At 43.2% G+C, this 12941-nt stretch overlaps 2 protein-coding genes across 8 annotated transcripts in view; one reads left to right on the top strand and one right to left on the bottom strand.

Annotated features, from left to right (window-relative positions):
• Positions 1 to 12941, top strand: part of PMAIP1 (phorbol-12-myristate-13-acetate-induced protein 1) — a 442512-nt gene that overhangs the window by 43928 nt on the left and 385643 nt on the right. The gene's annotated exons all lie outside the window — the stretch shown is intronic.
• Positions 1 to 12941, bottom strand: part of PDZD2 (PDZ domain containing 2) — a 204671-nt gene that overhangs the window by 34705 nt on the left and 157025 nt on the right. For all 7 annotated transcript variants that reach the window (XM_062612868.1, XM_062612871.1, XM_062612869.1 and 4 more), the window contains 4 exons: positions 5934 to 6045; positions 3902 to 4050; positions 2821 to 2940; positions 254 to 368 (listed from right to left, as the gene is read on the bottom strand). In XM_062612868.1, the coding sequence (XP_062468852.1) occupies positions 254 to 368; positions 2821 to 2940; positions 3902 to 4050; positions 5934 to 6045 (496 nt within the window). The remainder of the gene's footprint in view (positions 1 to 253; positions 369 to 2820; positions 2941 to 3901; positions 4051 to 5933; positions 6046 to 12941) is intronic.

Raw genomic sequence — 12941 nt, forward strand, 5'->3', positions numbered from 1 at the left:
TGAAGAGGAAGGAAAAACAAAACAAAACAAAACAAACCATCATGCTGTAGCTTGCCCTTCTCAATATGAAATATAATCAAGTTAACTGCTATGAATGACCTTCCCAGGATGGACAAACAGGGTGTGTTACATTCTCCACAGCCTCTTGCTGATGGCCAAGTACCTAAATAAAGTTGTACTTGAGCTTTACTGCTGGACTGAAATAATATCCCACTGTGGTCCTTTACATGCAGTTGAATTCTCTCTACTGTACCTTCTTTAAGCCTTCCATCAGCAGCTGCTGCTCCATTTGGGAATATGGTCTTCACAAAAATCCCCATGCGTCCACGAGCAGAATCCTGACCTCCCACAATACTGAATCCAAGACCCTACAAAAAAAGGGAGAAGCGACAGCTGGCACCTTACTTTATTAATACCTGTGTGGGAAAGACTGCCAATAAGTCAAAGGAAAGATGAAAACCTAAAAGCTTCTGATGAATTGCACTGCCATCTTACCCTCTGCTTGCATTTCCTCATTTGCTTTCACTCTAATACCAACACACTTATCAGCCCAAAAAGTAGCAGCAGGCACCTTAAGCTGAAATAGCAAAAATGCCATTTTGAGATTACTTTAAAAAAAAATCCACTGGGCCAATAGCTTTATGTTATCCTACTTGCATTTTAAAAACCGTAACACATCGCTTCTAAATTGACAGACAGTAGATTTCCACCCCTGAGATCTATATCCGGGATTAACTGTAGTTTTCTCTGCTGCCACAGATCCTACATTTCCTCAGGAAAGAAAAAAAAATAGAAGCTTAAGAACATGACTTAAGGTCAGTGCTGTAATGTCAGGAATGCAGCTGGAATGGGGCTGCCATGGGGGGGCTGCCACGCTCATGTCTCCAGAATAATTAAAAATGTACATGTTCCATGTTGTATTTAAATAAATCCAGATCAATACATTCCCCAGGGCTCCATCTGTTAGCTCTCACCCCGGCATTGCCCTGGCTGGCTGTGGGACCGTCTTGTGAAGCTGATCAGGGAACAGATGAGCACAGCAGAATGAACCTTTCCCCTCCCTACTGAGTTATTTCCCAGCCAAATTACTTCCTCAATCCACCTCTCCCCGACCCATATTTCTCCTGTTGTCACTGCTGTACATGTATTTTACAGAATAAAGAGAAAAGTCACCAACCAGGTGGACAAGGGAAGTGGAAAACTGCTGTGCTTCAATGATCTGAAGTCACTGTTATTATTAGTGCCTCAGGCACAGCTCTCCAGCTGAGGGATGCTGCCAGGGCAGGCACTGTGTTTACAATCCAATACAACACCCAGCTCTTTTGTTTTACTCTGTGAATATAAAGTAGACTACCAGTTATGAGCTTCTAGTAATCTGATAAGACATCACCAATTTCTAGAAAGGAAGCATCTCCACTGTGCAACACAAAATAACTGCTCACTGTGCAATTATCAACTGCAAAGCAACCTACAGAAAACAGGAGGCTCCCGGCACGCCTCTGCACAGACACAGCAATTCTTCCACAGCAATGTGGGATATGGTGGGAGAAATACAGCTGCAAAGCACAACAGTTCCCACGTTAGCCCACCTTCGTGCAGAAGTGCTGTCACTCCACAGCAGAAAAACCACCCCCTGCATGTCCACCTACAGATGACAACCCAAGGGTAAACACTTAGCTCCCAGTCAGCAATACGGTGTCTCTGTGGAAATCCTTTTCAAGTCCAGAGACTCCATAAAGCAAATGTTACTGCAAAAATTGTAGTGGAATCCCTAACAGAGGTGATCACTCAAAAGGTGGGTGAAAGGCACCAAAATGGCAGATGCTTGAGGTGGTTGATGATCACTAGAGTCTGCTAACTGCAGAAAGATGGGAGAAGGTGGCTTACTCCACAGGGAGGAATAATCTAATTCTTATGAGAAAAACAGGATTAAAAAAAAAATGGTGTATGTGGAAAATAAGGAAATATTCATTTGGAAATGTCATTAAAGACCTGAAGCTCCCAAAACACCACAAGATATAGCAACCATGCATCAATCTACCCAGAGAAATCACTGTTTCTAACTTTCTTTGCTGAACTTAAAGCACAACAAGGGATTTGTTTTGCATTTGAGCTTAAAAGTCAAAACAAGTCTTTTTAGTCCAAAACATATTCATCTGATGAATACAAAGAGTTATTACAGAAAAGGACATGCATATTTATAGCCTATTTAAATGACAGCCCAAATACTACTGTGGATTAGATTAGGGAAAACAATATACACCTAGGTTAATGCTTGTCTATTTTCTGTTAGCATTCAGCCAGCTGGTATCTAGCAAACGTGCAAACATACTACTGGGGGGAGAAAAGAGGACTCTTTGACCCAGAGAATTCAGACAAGCAATCAACCAAACAGGAAACCGTCTTTGGGTTTAACGCTTAATTTGCAGTGATGTTTTTTTACTGTATCCAGATTCCACATAGATAACATATGCTTGTCCATAAATACACACACAAAGAGGTACTCTTCCGTAGGTGCACCAGCTTTGCATAAACATGCACATTTAGAGATCCATTACCAATATTTGGTATCGCAGTAATGACCAGGAGCCCCAAATCAGAATGAATGCCACCCCATGTCAAGTGTGTGACACAAACATCACTTCTCCTGCATTTCGCAGGTGTAACTTTGGCGTTTACATTTGAAAATGAGATTTATCATTATTGTTATTATCATGGGCTACCTTGTGAACTGCAGGAAGTCCTGGGCAATGGGAGACACCTCTTAAAACCTCAACTCTTGCTCCATGTGAGAAACCAGCTGCATGCAGAAATCCTCACCTTGCCTTGCCCTTTCATCAGGACGATGTTGGAAATGATGGATGGCTGGGTCAGTCTCCATGGAGATTCCACCTGGGCAGCACTGAAGGAACGGGTGGATTTCTTCACTATATGGTAGTCCTAACAAACAGCAAACAGGGGAAGTCACTCTCATTGCTTGGCACAGGCACTAGGATATAACATCAGGGAAACTGCATGTGTCGGGGAGAGAGGGAGTGGGGGATCTTACAGATATATTTAGGAAAATGTTTGAGGTATGAAATCCTAGCTTATTATACTCAAAGTGAATCTTGCCACAGTAATTTTCTTGCATTTTGCATAGTAGGATCATTTTGTAATGTACCAGTCACAATTTAGATTAAAAAGATTAAGGGTAGCCTCATGATATACTGAAGTCCTCAGCTGTTTTACAAGAGGAAAAAAAAAATAAAGGAAAAAAGAAAAAAAGCCTTCATCATCAAATCATCAAAATAAAGAGAAGCAGGATTTTTTGGCTTAAGTCCTCACATCTCTGGAACTGGAACGCACAGAATCATAGAGTGAGTTGGAAGGGACCTTCAAAGGTCACTTAGTCCAACCCCCCTGCAATGAGCAGGAATATCTTCATCTAGATCAGGTTGCCCAGAACCACATCCAGCTTGGCCGTGAATGTCTCCAGGGATGAGGCATCCACCGCTTCTCTGGGCAACCTCTGCCAGGATTTTACTATCCTCATTTTAAAGAGTTTTTTTTTCACATCCAGCCTGAATCTTCCCTCTTTATGTTAAAACCACCAGCTCTTGTCCTACCACAAGAGGCCTTTCTAAAATGTCTCTCTCTATCTTTCTCATAGGCCCTTCTTGTAAGATCAGTCTTGGGATCTTCTAGACACAGCATGAAGTGCCCCCTTCACTATCCTTGGAGTAAAGAAGCTCTTCATAGGTGGCCAACACATCCCATTTTGGGTTGCAGGCCTGGTTTCTGTCCCTGTCGTGTATCTACATGGCCTTGTTCCACTACTCTCATGTCTGTGAGCTCCAGACAGATCTTGGAGGACCAAGCACAACGAGATGCTCAGAGCCAGCCCTATCTTTGCACCCACCTGCCTGGCTCCTGCCGACTCCAGCTGCTGGGGCAGAGAGTGTTTTCTTCCACCCCGGGAATATTTCACTGCTATTTCGTAAGTCGATTCTCCATTTTCCACCATCAGCTCATCGTCTTCTCCCACGGACTCCAAACGGGATCCCGCACCTTGGAAAACCACAGAAACACACCCGTCAAACATCTCAGAGCCACTTTATCCTCTTGCCAGCGTGCTATGATAGTTTTGATTATCCCCAACTAAAAACCTCCTCCTGCTGTCACAGGTTTTCTACGATCCTTCAGCGATGCTGAACTCCACAGCACCGCTGCTCATGGTAGTAAGCAAAAGTGGAAGATAATTGAGCTGGTATCTTAGGGACAGGAAAGAAATTCAGCTGTTCTCACCCAATGGCACTTGCCAGTGCACTAAGCTCTCAGCTTCATTTATTTAAAATTAAAAGACCTGACACTGTAGCAGTATTCATTTCTGGAGGTGTCACGTCACTTCAAGGGAAATTTTTCTGGAATGGAAAAAGGAAAAATGTGCCAATGAAATGCTATTTTCTTTCCTTCTGGCAATGATCCTAGTCATCTTAAAGAGGAGGAGAGTGCAGAGTTCATGTAAGAAACAGAATTATTTGTCTTGAAGGACATCCTGTAATTATCAGCAGAGTACCCTGCTCCTCACACCAGGGCTCCTCCAAACCTCATTTTGTCAGAGGTCCCCACAGGACCCCCAGTCACAGCAGTTCCCGAACATTTATCCTTGCAATTTCCCTACCATGCAGGGGAAGGGACATTAACCCATATTTTACAGATGAAAACCCAAGGAACAGACTGGCTAAATTCACACAAGCTGGATTTCATTATGTGGTGTTAAGATTACCTTAAACCGACTCTAAGTTTGTGCTGCCATAGAAAGGAACAGATATGCTTTCCCCTTATCCTCACTGCTCTCCCTGTCTTTACTCTGGGGACAGGGCTCACAAACCATGGGCTGAGGTGAACCCACTGTAAATTTGCCCAGGAGATCCCCAAACCCATTTCCTTCCACCTTCTCCTTGCCCAGGGACTGTGCAAACATCACTGCCAGTGCCAAGGAGCGAAGGAGCACAGAGCTAGGCACTCACTTGTTTTCACTCAGCATTAAAGCAATTCTGCTGCCACATCCATAGGCAGAATTTGGACCCACTGTCCAAGCGCGCAGTTTAAACTCACTCCCTGTTCTGGAGTGCAAAATTACCTCTGGTTTTAAAGCTCTCCTTCTCTGGGCACACAGGGCACTGCTGCTGGTGCACACAGCCAGGACAGCTATCTTGGCAGGACCCAGCATCCTGTCACTTCTTTCATTCAAAAATACTCCTGGCATTTACAGTTAATTCTTTCCTGTCACATCTCCCTCTCTTCTTCTAGAAGAACAGTCATATTTCTGTGTTTTCTGACCATCTCTGAATGCAACTTCCTTTCCCACACTGCAGCCCAAGCTCACCCACAGCCCAGGGCCATCAGCACTCACAGGAACCAGGGCTGGATCCCCAGTGAGCATCCAACACACAGCCGCAGGGGCTACAGGCAGAGGAGCTCCCTGGAGGATGCTAAAAATACCAGAGTAAATCTAAATTAAGCTGAGACAGCAGGGATGGAGCTTCAGAAAGAAACAGGAATGAGAACATGATAGAACGCTGCACACAGGTTACTCTTAAAACCTGGGGGCAAAGCAATAGAAAATCTAGGGAGTATTTGCCATATTGGGTATTTTGATGATGGTGTGCTGAAATATATTCCCCACCTCAGTATCAGAACACGCTGAAATATATAGGGAAGAAGACACAGAGAAAAGAAGAAAAAAAAAAAAGCTTCATCTTTCTGTCCATTCAGCTCAGGAGGCTGAACACAAACTTCCCTAGCTGGGACCTCGCTGGGAAGGCTGGGACTTCCCTTCCAAATAAAACTAATCTGATCTCCAAAGGAGAGAAATCCTATCTCACAGTTAAAACAAATACACAACATAAAAATTCTATAATTGGTATCTCTTAGCAACCCAGCTTTACCTTGGGATCGACTTCTGTATTTCAGTATGCCACTTCCCAGGTTTGGACTTGGGCTGCTTCCTTTGGATGCTTCTGCACAAGCTGGATCTTGAGACTTCTCAGTTTCCATTACCTATCAAAAAAAAAAAAAATTAAAGAACTTATAATTATTTAGTTGTAAACCTGAAAGGTTGATGGAATTCCTCTCATTTTTACTAAGGGTCAGAAAATTCCACTGCACATAATCTTTTTCTCCAAAACATGTCATTATATTAAGCCAGCATGCATTTCTGCAAGTAATTTTCCACAGTACCTATGGTTGTTATTGTAAATTTTACCAATGGGTAGAGCTACAGCTCACTATGGACAGAGATCCTCTGCAGGGTACCACACTAATGCCTCCAGCACCAACGGCACCTCATTCAGGTGCTTCCACAGGCATTTTAACAAAATTTTAATGCTGCTTTTATTGCAGTTAGTTCAGCTCAGCAAGCTTTCAGAGACATCACAGAGAAAGAAACACTTTAGAAAGAAGTTATTTTATTGATAGTGTTTGGGGCTGAATGCCGATGTATGATGGATGAAAAGCTAATTTAACAGAAAGTTATGAAAATTATATAGCTAAGCACTTACAAGAGAAGCAGTAGAAATGCTCAACTTAAATTTGCACATGGAATAGCAACCCCTGCCACCCTGAGTAAATACACCGAGCCTGTTTACCTCCATGTTTGCCTAGCTGGAGGTGACAATACGAGGTGACAATGAGCAACAGCAGCATGGCCACATGGCCAGGGATGAGCAGAGCTGCCCATGTACAAAGCCCACAAAGACTCTCCTCAAGCCGTGCCCTGTGGCAGAGCCTGGTGACCTTCTCCGTGTGCTGCTTCCTTTACTGAGCTACAGCAGCCGCCCTGTCCTAGATGTGCCCCTTCACAGTGATCCTGAACATGCTCCCCTTGGAGATACTCATTCTTCTACATTTTCACCCCATCACCCACCATGCATCCTCTGCGTGAGTATTCAGACAGCTCATGGCAAGGATCACAGAATTCCCAATACAACAATTTGGTTGCACTATACTTTTACTGTACTATGTAAACTGCTAGAAGTCATCTTAAAAGATATCCCACCCAAGTGACTGAACACTCTATTTCCACTATTCAAGTTTAGAAACAGCAGAATCTTCCCCAGAACCTATCTCCAAGTTCCTGTTATCCCCAAACCAAGGAAGACATATATTTATCTTTTGCAGAGAGTCTAGACCTCGTAGTTTCAGCTCAAAGAGTAAAAACTTCAGGAAAATGTAAAACTGGCAGATAACAGGAGGCTGGAATGGAAACTTGCTTTTTATTCCTTTCCCTTTAACATGAATAGCTACATGTAATTTACACATAGTTTGCACAACCTAGCTAGTTCTTCTTGAGTTTTCAAGGCTTTGCAGCAACTACTTCAGAGTCCAATTCTAGTATCAAATGCTTTGCAGATCACAGCTCCATGTAATCACGTTCATATGTAGCAGAAAATAACCACACCAGTCTGAAAAAACAAGAGCTTACGATTTGGCAATCCTAATGAGGCATAAGATTCCAGAAAAAAAATCAAGAAATGATATCCCAAAACCCACCCAAGAGACCCAAACTATCAGGGATTAGCCTACAGCCAAAGCACCACAAATTCTCTCTATGAGAGACAGGGATACCCAAAAGACAGAGGAAGTGTTTGGAAGTGAGCCAGGACGTCATGGATCACACAAAAGTTATGTTGTAATTTACCATACAAGTGAAAATACTCTTTAATGATAGTATCAAAAGTGTACAGTGAAAATGCCTACTTCTTAGAAAGGTAGAAAGTATTTGTGCAAACACACAAAAATCATGTAGCTGATGGTTTTAAAGGTGTGCAAAACAATCAGTACTCAGGGCAGTGTTAACCCTGCAGTGGAGAAATATGTGAAGCATCAGGCTGAATTAAAACAAGAGGGATGCCTCACCAAAGACGTCAGTTTTGCTGTTTAACTATCCTAACAGACAGGGATGGGTCCAACCTAACCTTTTCTGGAGCAGAGCACAGCCCAGCTCGGGTCCAGATCTGTAGAGCAGTTTTGGTTTTGGGGCACATATGCACATGCGCAGTTACACCTAATGAGACCCCATAATTGTCAGCTGGACTGTTTCCTCCAGCTCAGAGCATGGGGGAGAAATTGAATTAGTTTGCAGCAGTATACAGAGAGAAGCTGCAATCACCACTGCCACAGACAATTTGCACCCAGAGCTTGGGCTCAGGAGTGACCCATTTGGCACCTCTTGTGTTTCTGCTACACAGGGTTTGGAGCTTTTATTGTTTTTATTTATTTTGACTGTGCAACAGAACCAAAGTACGGATGCGTTCTGCCATTACATACATTTCCGTCTATTGGGGTGAGAGGAAAAACAGGAGACAATTGCCACCTGCATTAAGACTGTGCACCCTGTTCCCCCCCTTCAACTGTGTGCAATCCTGGAGGCTGTGAGCCTACAGACAGCAAACCTCCAAACCCCATGTGTGATCCACAGAAGGTTATATATGTGTGCAAATACCAATGCCAAGGAAAGCCTCAAGGCTTTCTCGGTAGCTTCCTGAAATTACATTTTATCCAACTTGGCTTCAGACTACAGTAAGAAGTAAAAACATCTAAATCACCTATGTCTGTGTTTCTCCCTCATTTTAGCAAAAATGCTTTTCTGACATCGCTTATAAACACATAGGGGAAGACACTTTAGCATTTGTAATGAAGTAAATGCTCTCTAAGTTGTTGAGCTTGTCTAATAAACCACCAAAAGTTTCATCCTATTCAGAAAACACTTAGAAATCCAATCCATAAAGCTTGCGAGAACTCCCAGAAGTTGTGCGTCTGTAATCTTTGGCTCTCTCATAACTTAGACAAGAAGAAAATCCCAGCTCCACCTTATCCTTCTGGCCACACATGAACGTATCACTTTACTGTCTCGAGACGGCTGCCCAGATTTAACCATGCCATTTTAATTTTCCTCACTTTCAAGGAAATGGAGTTCGTTATTTCAGTTCTGTACGCCTCTTATTAAACTAAAGCAATAAATCCTGCCCAACACCACCCTGGCGTTAAGGACAAGGGAAGCTTTAACATGCGCAGTAGTTTGGAGGGAGATCTAAAAATAGAGCTCATTTTGCCAGTTCATTAAGTAGCTCCAGGATCAAGTGATGGTGACATCTCAATTGATTTCAAAGGAAACAGCGCTATCATGAACACGTGGTCCTGGCACTGCACCAGAATGAGCTACTGCCCTTGGAGTCCTCACTTGGGCAAAGCTCCAGGGTGACCAGGCCCCTAATTAGGCAAGAGGAGGAGCAGGATTACGAGAGTCTGCATTGTTTAACCGCAAACAGCTTGGCAATCGTTGCCGATCTACAAAATCAAGGCAGCACACAGGGGATGATACAATTTAATGAGCAAACTGCTTCACTGCTGCTGTTGTGGAGCTCCTAAGCTGCCGCCTTTGCCATCAGCAAGCCCATCTGACTCCCCATGGTGCAACCTTCCGGCTTCCTTGGCAGAGGAGCGCTAGCAGCATACAGACAAGATTAACCTGATAGGGAGTTAAACAGTGAGAATTAGACTGAGCTGTCTGTCACATGCCAAGTTCAGCCCTTCCTGCACTGACAAAGCAAGTTCACTAGCAAGTCCATTGTCCTTCTTTAAAACAGCAGTGTGAAAGCAGAATGGCTGTGCCCCTACGCACAGCAACCCTCCACAAGCATCATGGGGTAATTCCTCATCTTCTTTGGCCATGACAGCCAGGAGTTTTTCCTTAAGCAGCACCACCCCAAACATATTTAATCATGAAACACCCCAATGCCACTGTCTTAGGGCAGCCAGTGGGATGAACTCAATGAGTGCCCAAGGGCACCCAGCACCAGACCCTTCAGAGAAAGATACAAAATGCCTGACGCAAATCTGGCTTCACCTGGTCCTTGCACAAAGTCTTCCCTCTTCATGCCTTGAGACCAGCTGATGCCTTAAAGGCTTTAACCTTTCCAAAAATTTTGAAGATTTTCTTCCAAGGTCTATTACAATTCTAGTTGTTACAGTTGTTTGTGCAATTATTTATTGCTTGATGGAGCACAGCATGCTTTAAGCCTTAAATGCATCTGGACACAGGCCTTTTACCTTGCACAGAAAGTAAAATACCTTCTCTTTAAATTAGCTCTTTTCGAATTTAATTGAATCCATCTCTCAAATAAATTACAAGATGCAGCACTATAATTTACAAGCATTAGCACTGCAAAAGATGCAAAGCCCATGGACTTCATAATCTTGGCCAGCACTGAGTTTTCTGCAGCTTACTGCTCTGTTTCAGGGCGTGAGCAAAGATTCCGAAATGCTGGAAAGAGTCAGACAGGCCAGGATGCGCAGCATCAGTGGCTACAGTGCCCAGGGGCACCCTTCTGAAACACAGCACCTCCCAGTGCCAAGGAAACCCACTTGTCATGGGGCTAATGACAAGTCCAAATTAAACCCAGATTTAACTGGTTTTGGTGCGAGGTACAGGACACCCCTTTTCCAAAGGATATTGCATTGCTACTCCCCTCTGTCACAGTACAAACACAGAGTTCAAAATGGAGAAGATGAGGAATATCATCTCCATGGTCAGTACTAACTCAGTGCCTTAACTGGTATCTTAGAAGATCCTGGTGAAGCAGCTCTGCACATTGGCCAAGGCATGCTCCTCCAGCAATGCTCCAGAAGGGCTCAGATTTGGGCTAACCTAGCACGACTGTTGAAACAAAGCAACAGCCACCTTCCCCAGCAGCTTGCCTGGGAATTACCCATGTTGGTACCACTGGGTGCAGACTGTGCTTCCTCCTGCCCAAGCAAAAGGGATGGGAACCTGAGGCCTCCACTACCTAATTATAAAGAAAGTGTTGGAAAACTCCCTGTTCATGTGCAGCAGGAGATCAGGAAATCTGATAAACAGTCAAGAACTGGAGCTGCCCTACTTTTTGAATAGGAGGAAATGCCAAATAAACAAAACAAAGGCCTTAAAAGTGGTCTCTAAGAATGTATGGTCTGTCACTCTACCAAACGCCTGCATTCAAAAGCCACCCTAAGTGTTCACTGTAATGCAGTAGTTGCTGGAAAGGGCATTACTGTCAGCTCCAGGAGATATAAAACCCCAGTGGTTATGTTTATTGCTTTTTACCAAGTCTATAGAGCAGTCAAACACAAACCTGCACATGAAACATAACCTGGCACTCATCAGCACAAAGCTAGCAGCAATATCTGTTCATGCACCTTTGGCAAACAAACTGGAAAAGCACTGTGTTGGAGCCGAGTTTCTCTCATCTTCCAAAATGCTCTCATTTTGTATATATACTTATATATACAAAATAAATAGAGTTATTTATATATTTTGTATCCAAAACCTTCTCCCGTGTATTTGATACCAGGAGCCACAGTGTGCGGATCATGATCCAGAGGATGCCGGTTGGTTCTTGATGTAGCAGGATCCCAGCTGGGCTGGCTCCTAAGATGCACTGGTGCAATGTTGTATTTTTGGTCAGGGCTGCAGTTAAGAAAAGCACACTTCCTTTTCAGGTTTCCAAATAGTCGCTAAAATTAATGATAATATTTCCAAGAGACAAAACTTTAAAAATATCCTTTTTAAATAGGAAGAAATGCAGGAAATGGCTAATGCAGCTAAGCTCTCCAAGAAACAGATATCACAGACAACACATTCCTTGGAAACAGCAAGATGTTCCCAGCTAAACAGTTACCAATCCTTTTTGGACCGGATAATCATAATAGATCGGAGAAGAACAGTTTTCATTAGAAACAGATTAGCTGAAGGAAATCAAATGCACCCATTTCTGAGATGGTGCACAAGCAGATAACTGCTGAGTTTTGGGAGGCTTTTTTGTTGGTTTTGTGTGTGTGTGTGGTTTACCCTTTATTCCCCCAAATACCAACACATTTGCATGCAGTTTAGTCGGTGTCCACGAGATGTCTCCATGTGCTGCAGACAGGTACCAGAAAATGGGTCCTGGTAAACAGGCGACAAACATGGAACTCAAGTTGTGTGAAAGCTGGTTCAGCTCCTCCGTTATTTTCATTAATAAACACTCAATTCATGGCTTAGCACAAATCCAGAGCTTATGTATCATGCGAAGCAAGAAAAGCAATAGATTGCTTCTGCTGGGGTTTTTTTTTTGTTTTCTTTCTTTTTTTAAATGACAACCTTTTCACTCATGGTCGGGGACAAAGCAAGCAATAAACAGACCTCAGAATAAAAACCTCTCCTGAGAACAAAGCAAGACCTTCCTAATATCCATGTCAACCCACAGCTGCAGAAAGCATCCCCATGACACAGCTGGTGGAGAGCTTTGGATTTCAGCTCCAAAATCATGTTTTATATCATCCTAAGTACACAAGAATACAGAATATGTATGCATTAAGTGTCTTTCATACCTGAATCAAGGATCTGAAGGCTCATATATTATACAGGCCACCTTTATTTAAGAACAGCACATCTCAAATGGGTTTTAACAAAGCCCAACCAAGACTGGACTGTATACGTGCTCAAGAATATGCAGATACACACACTGCAGATGTGATGATAATGACATTCACGCTAACTCTCAAATCCTACAGTCTTTATCATCCTTCTGTTAATCATCCTTATGTGAACCGCATGGCTGTGACAGCATCTCTCTTGTTCCAGTGCCATGAGGGGGTTATTTTTAGCTTGTTCATCTCCTTCAAAACTGGGAAGCTATCCAAACAGCCAAAGGAGAGACAGTCTGTACTGTATCTGTTGCTTTATGGGAAAAGCCCTCATTCACAAAAACAAAGACCATGCAGAACCTGTACTGTAGATAAACGTGTTTCTATTACTCTGCTGATTTGGCTTTCAAACATATCACACAGGAAGAACAAAAATTGCAACTCTGGGCACTGTGTGCACTGATACTTATGGTCATCTCAAAAAGGTTATCTTCCACCAGCCCAAGCAACAG

Source organism: Pezoporus occidentalis, unplaced genomic scaffold, assembly GCF_034315485.1.
Source record: "Pezoporus occidentalis ecotype Australia unplaced genomic scaffold, CSIRO_AGI_Poc_V1 ctg162, whole genome shotgun sequence".
Classification (NCBI taxonomy): domain Eukaryota; kingdom Metazoa; phylum Chordata; class Aves; order Psittaciformes; family Psittacidae; genus Pezoporus; species Pezoporus occidentalis.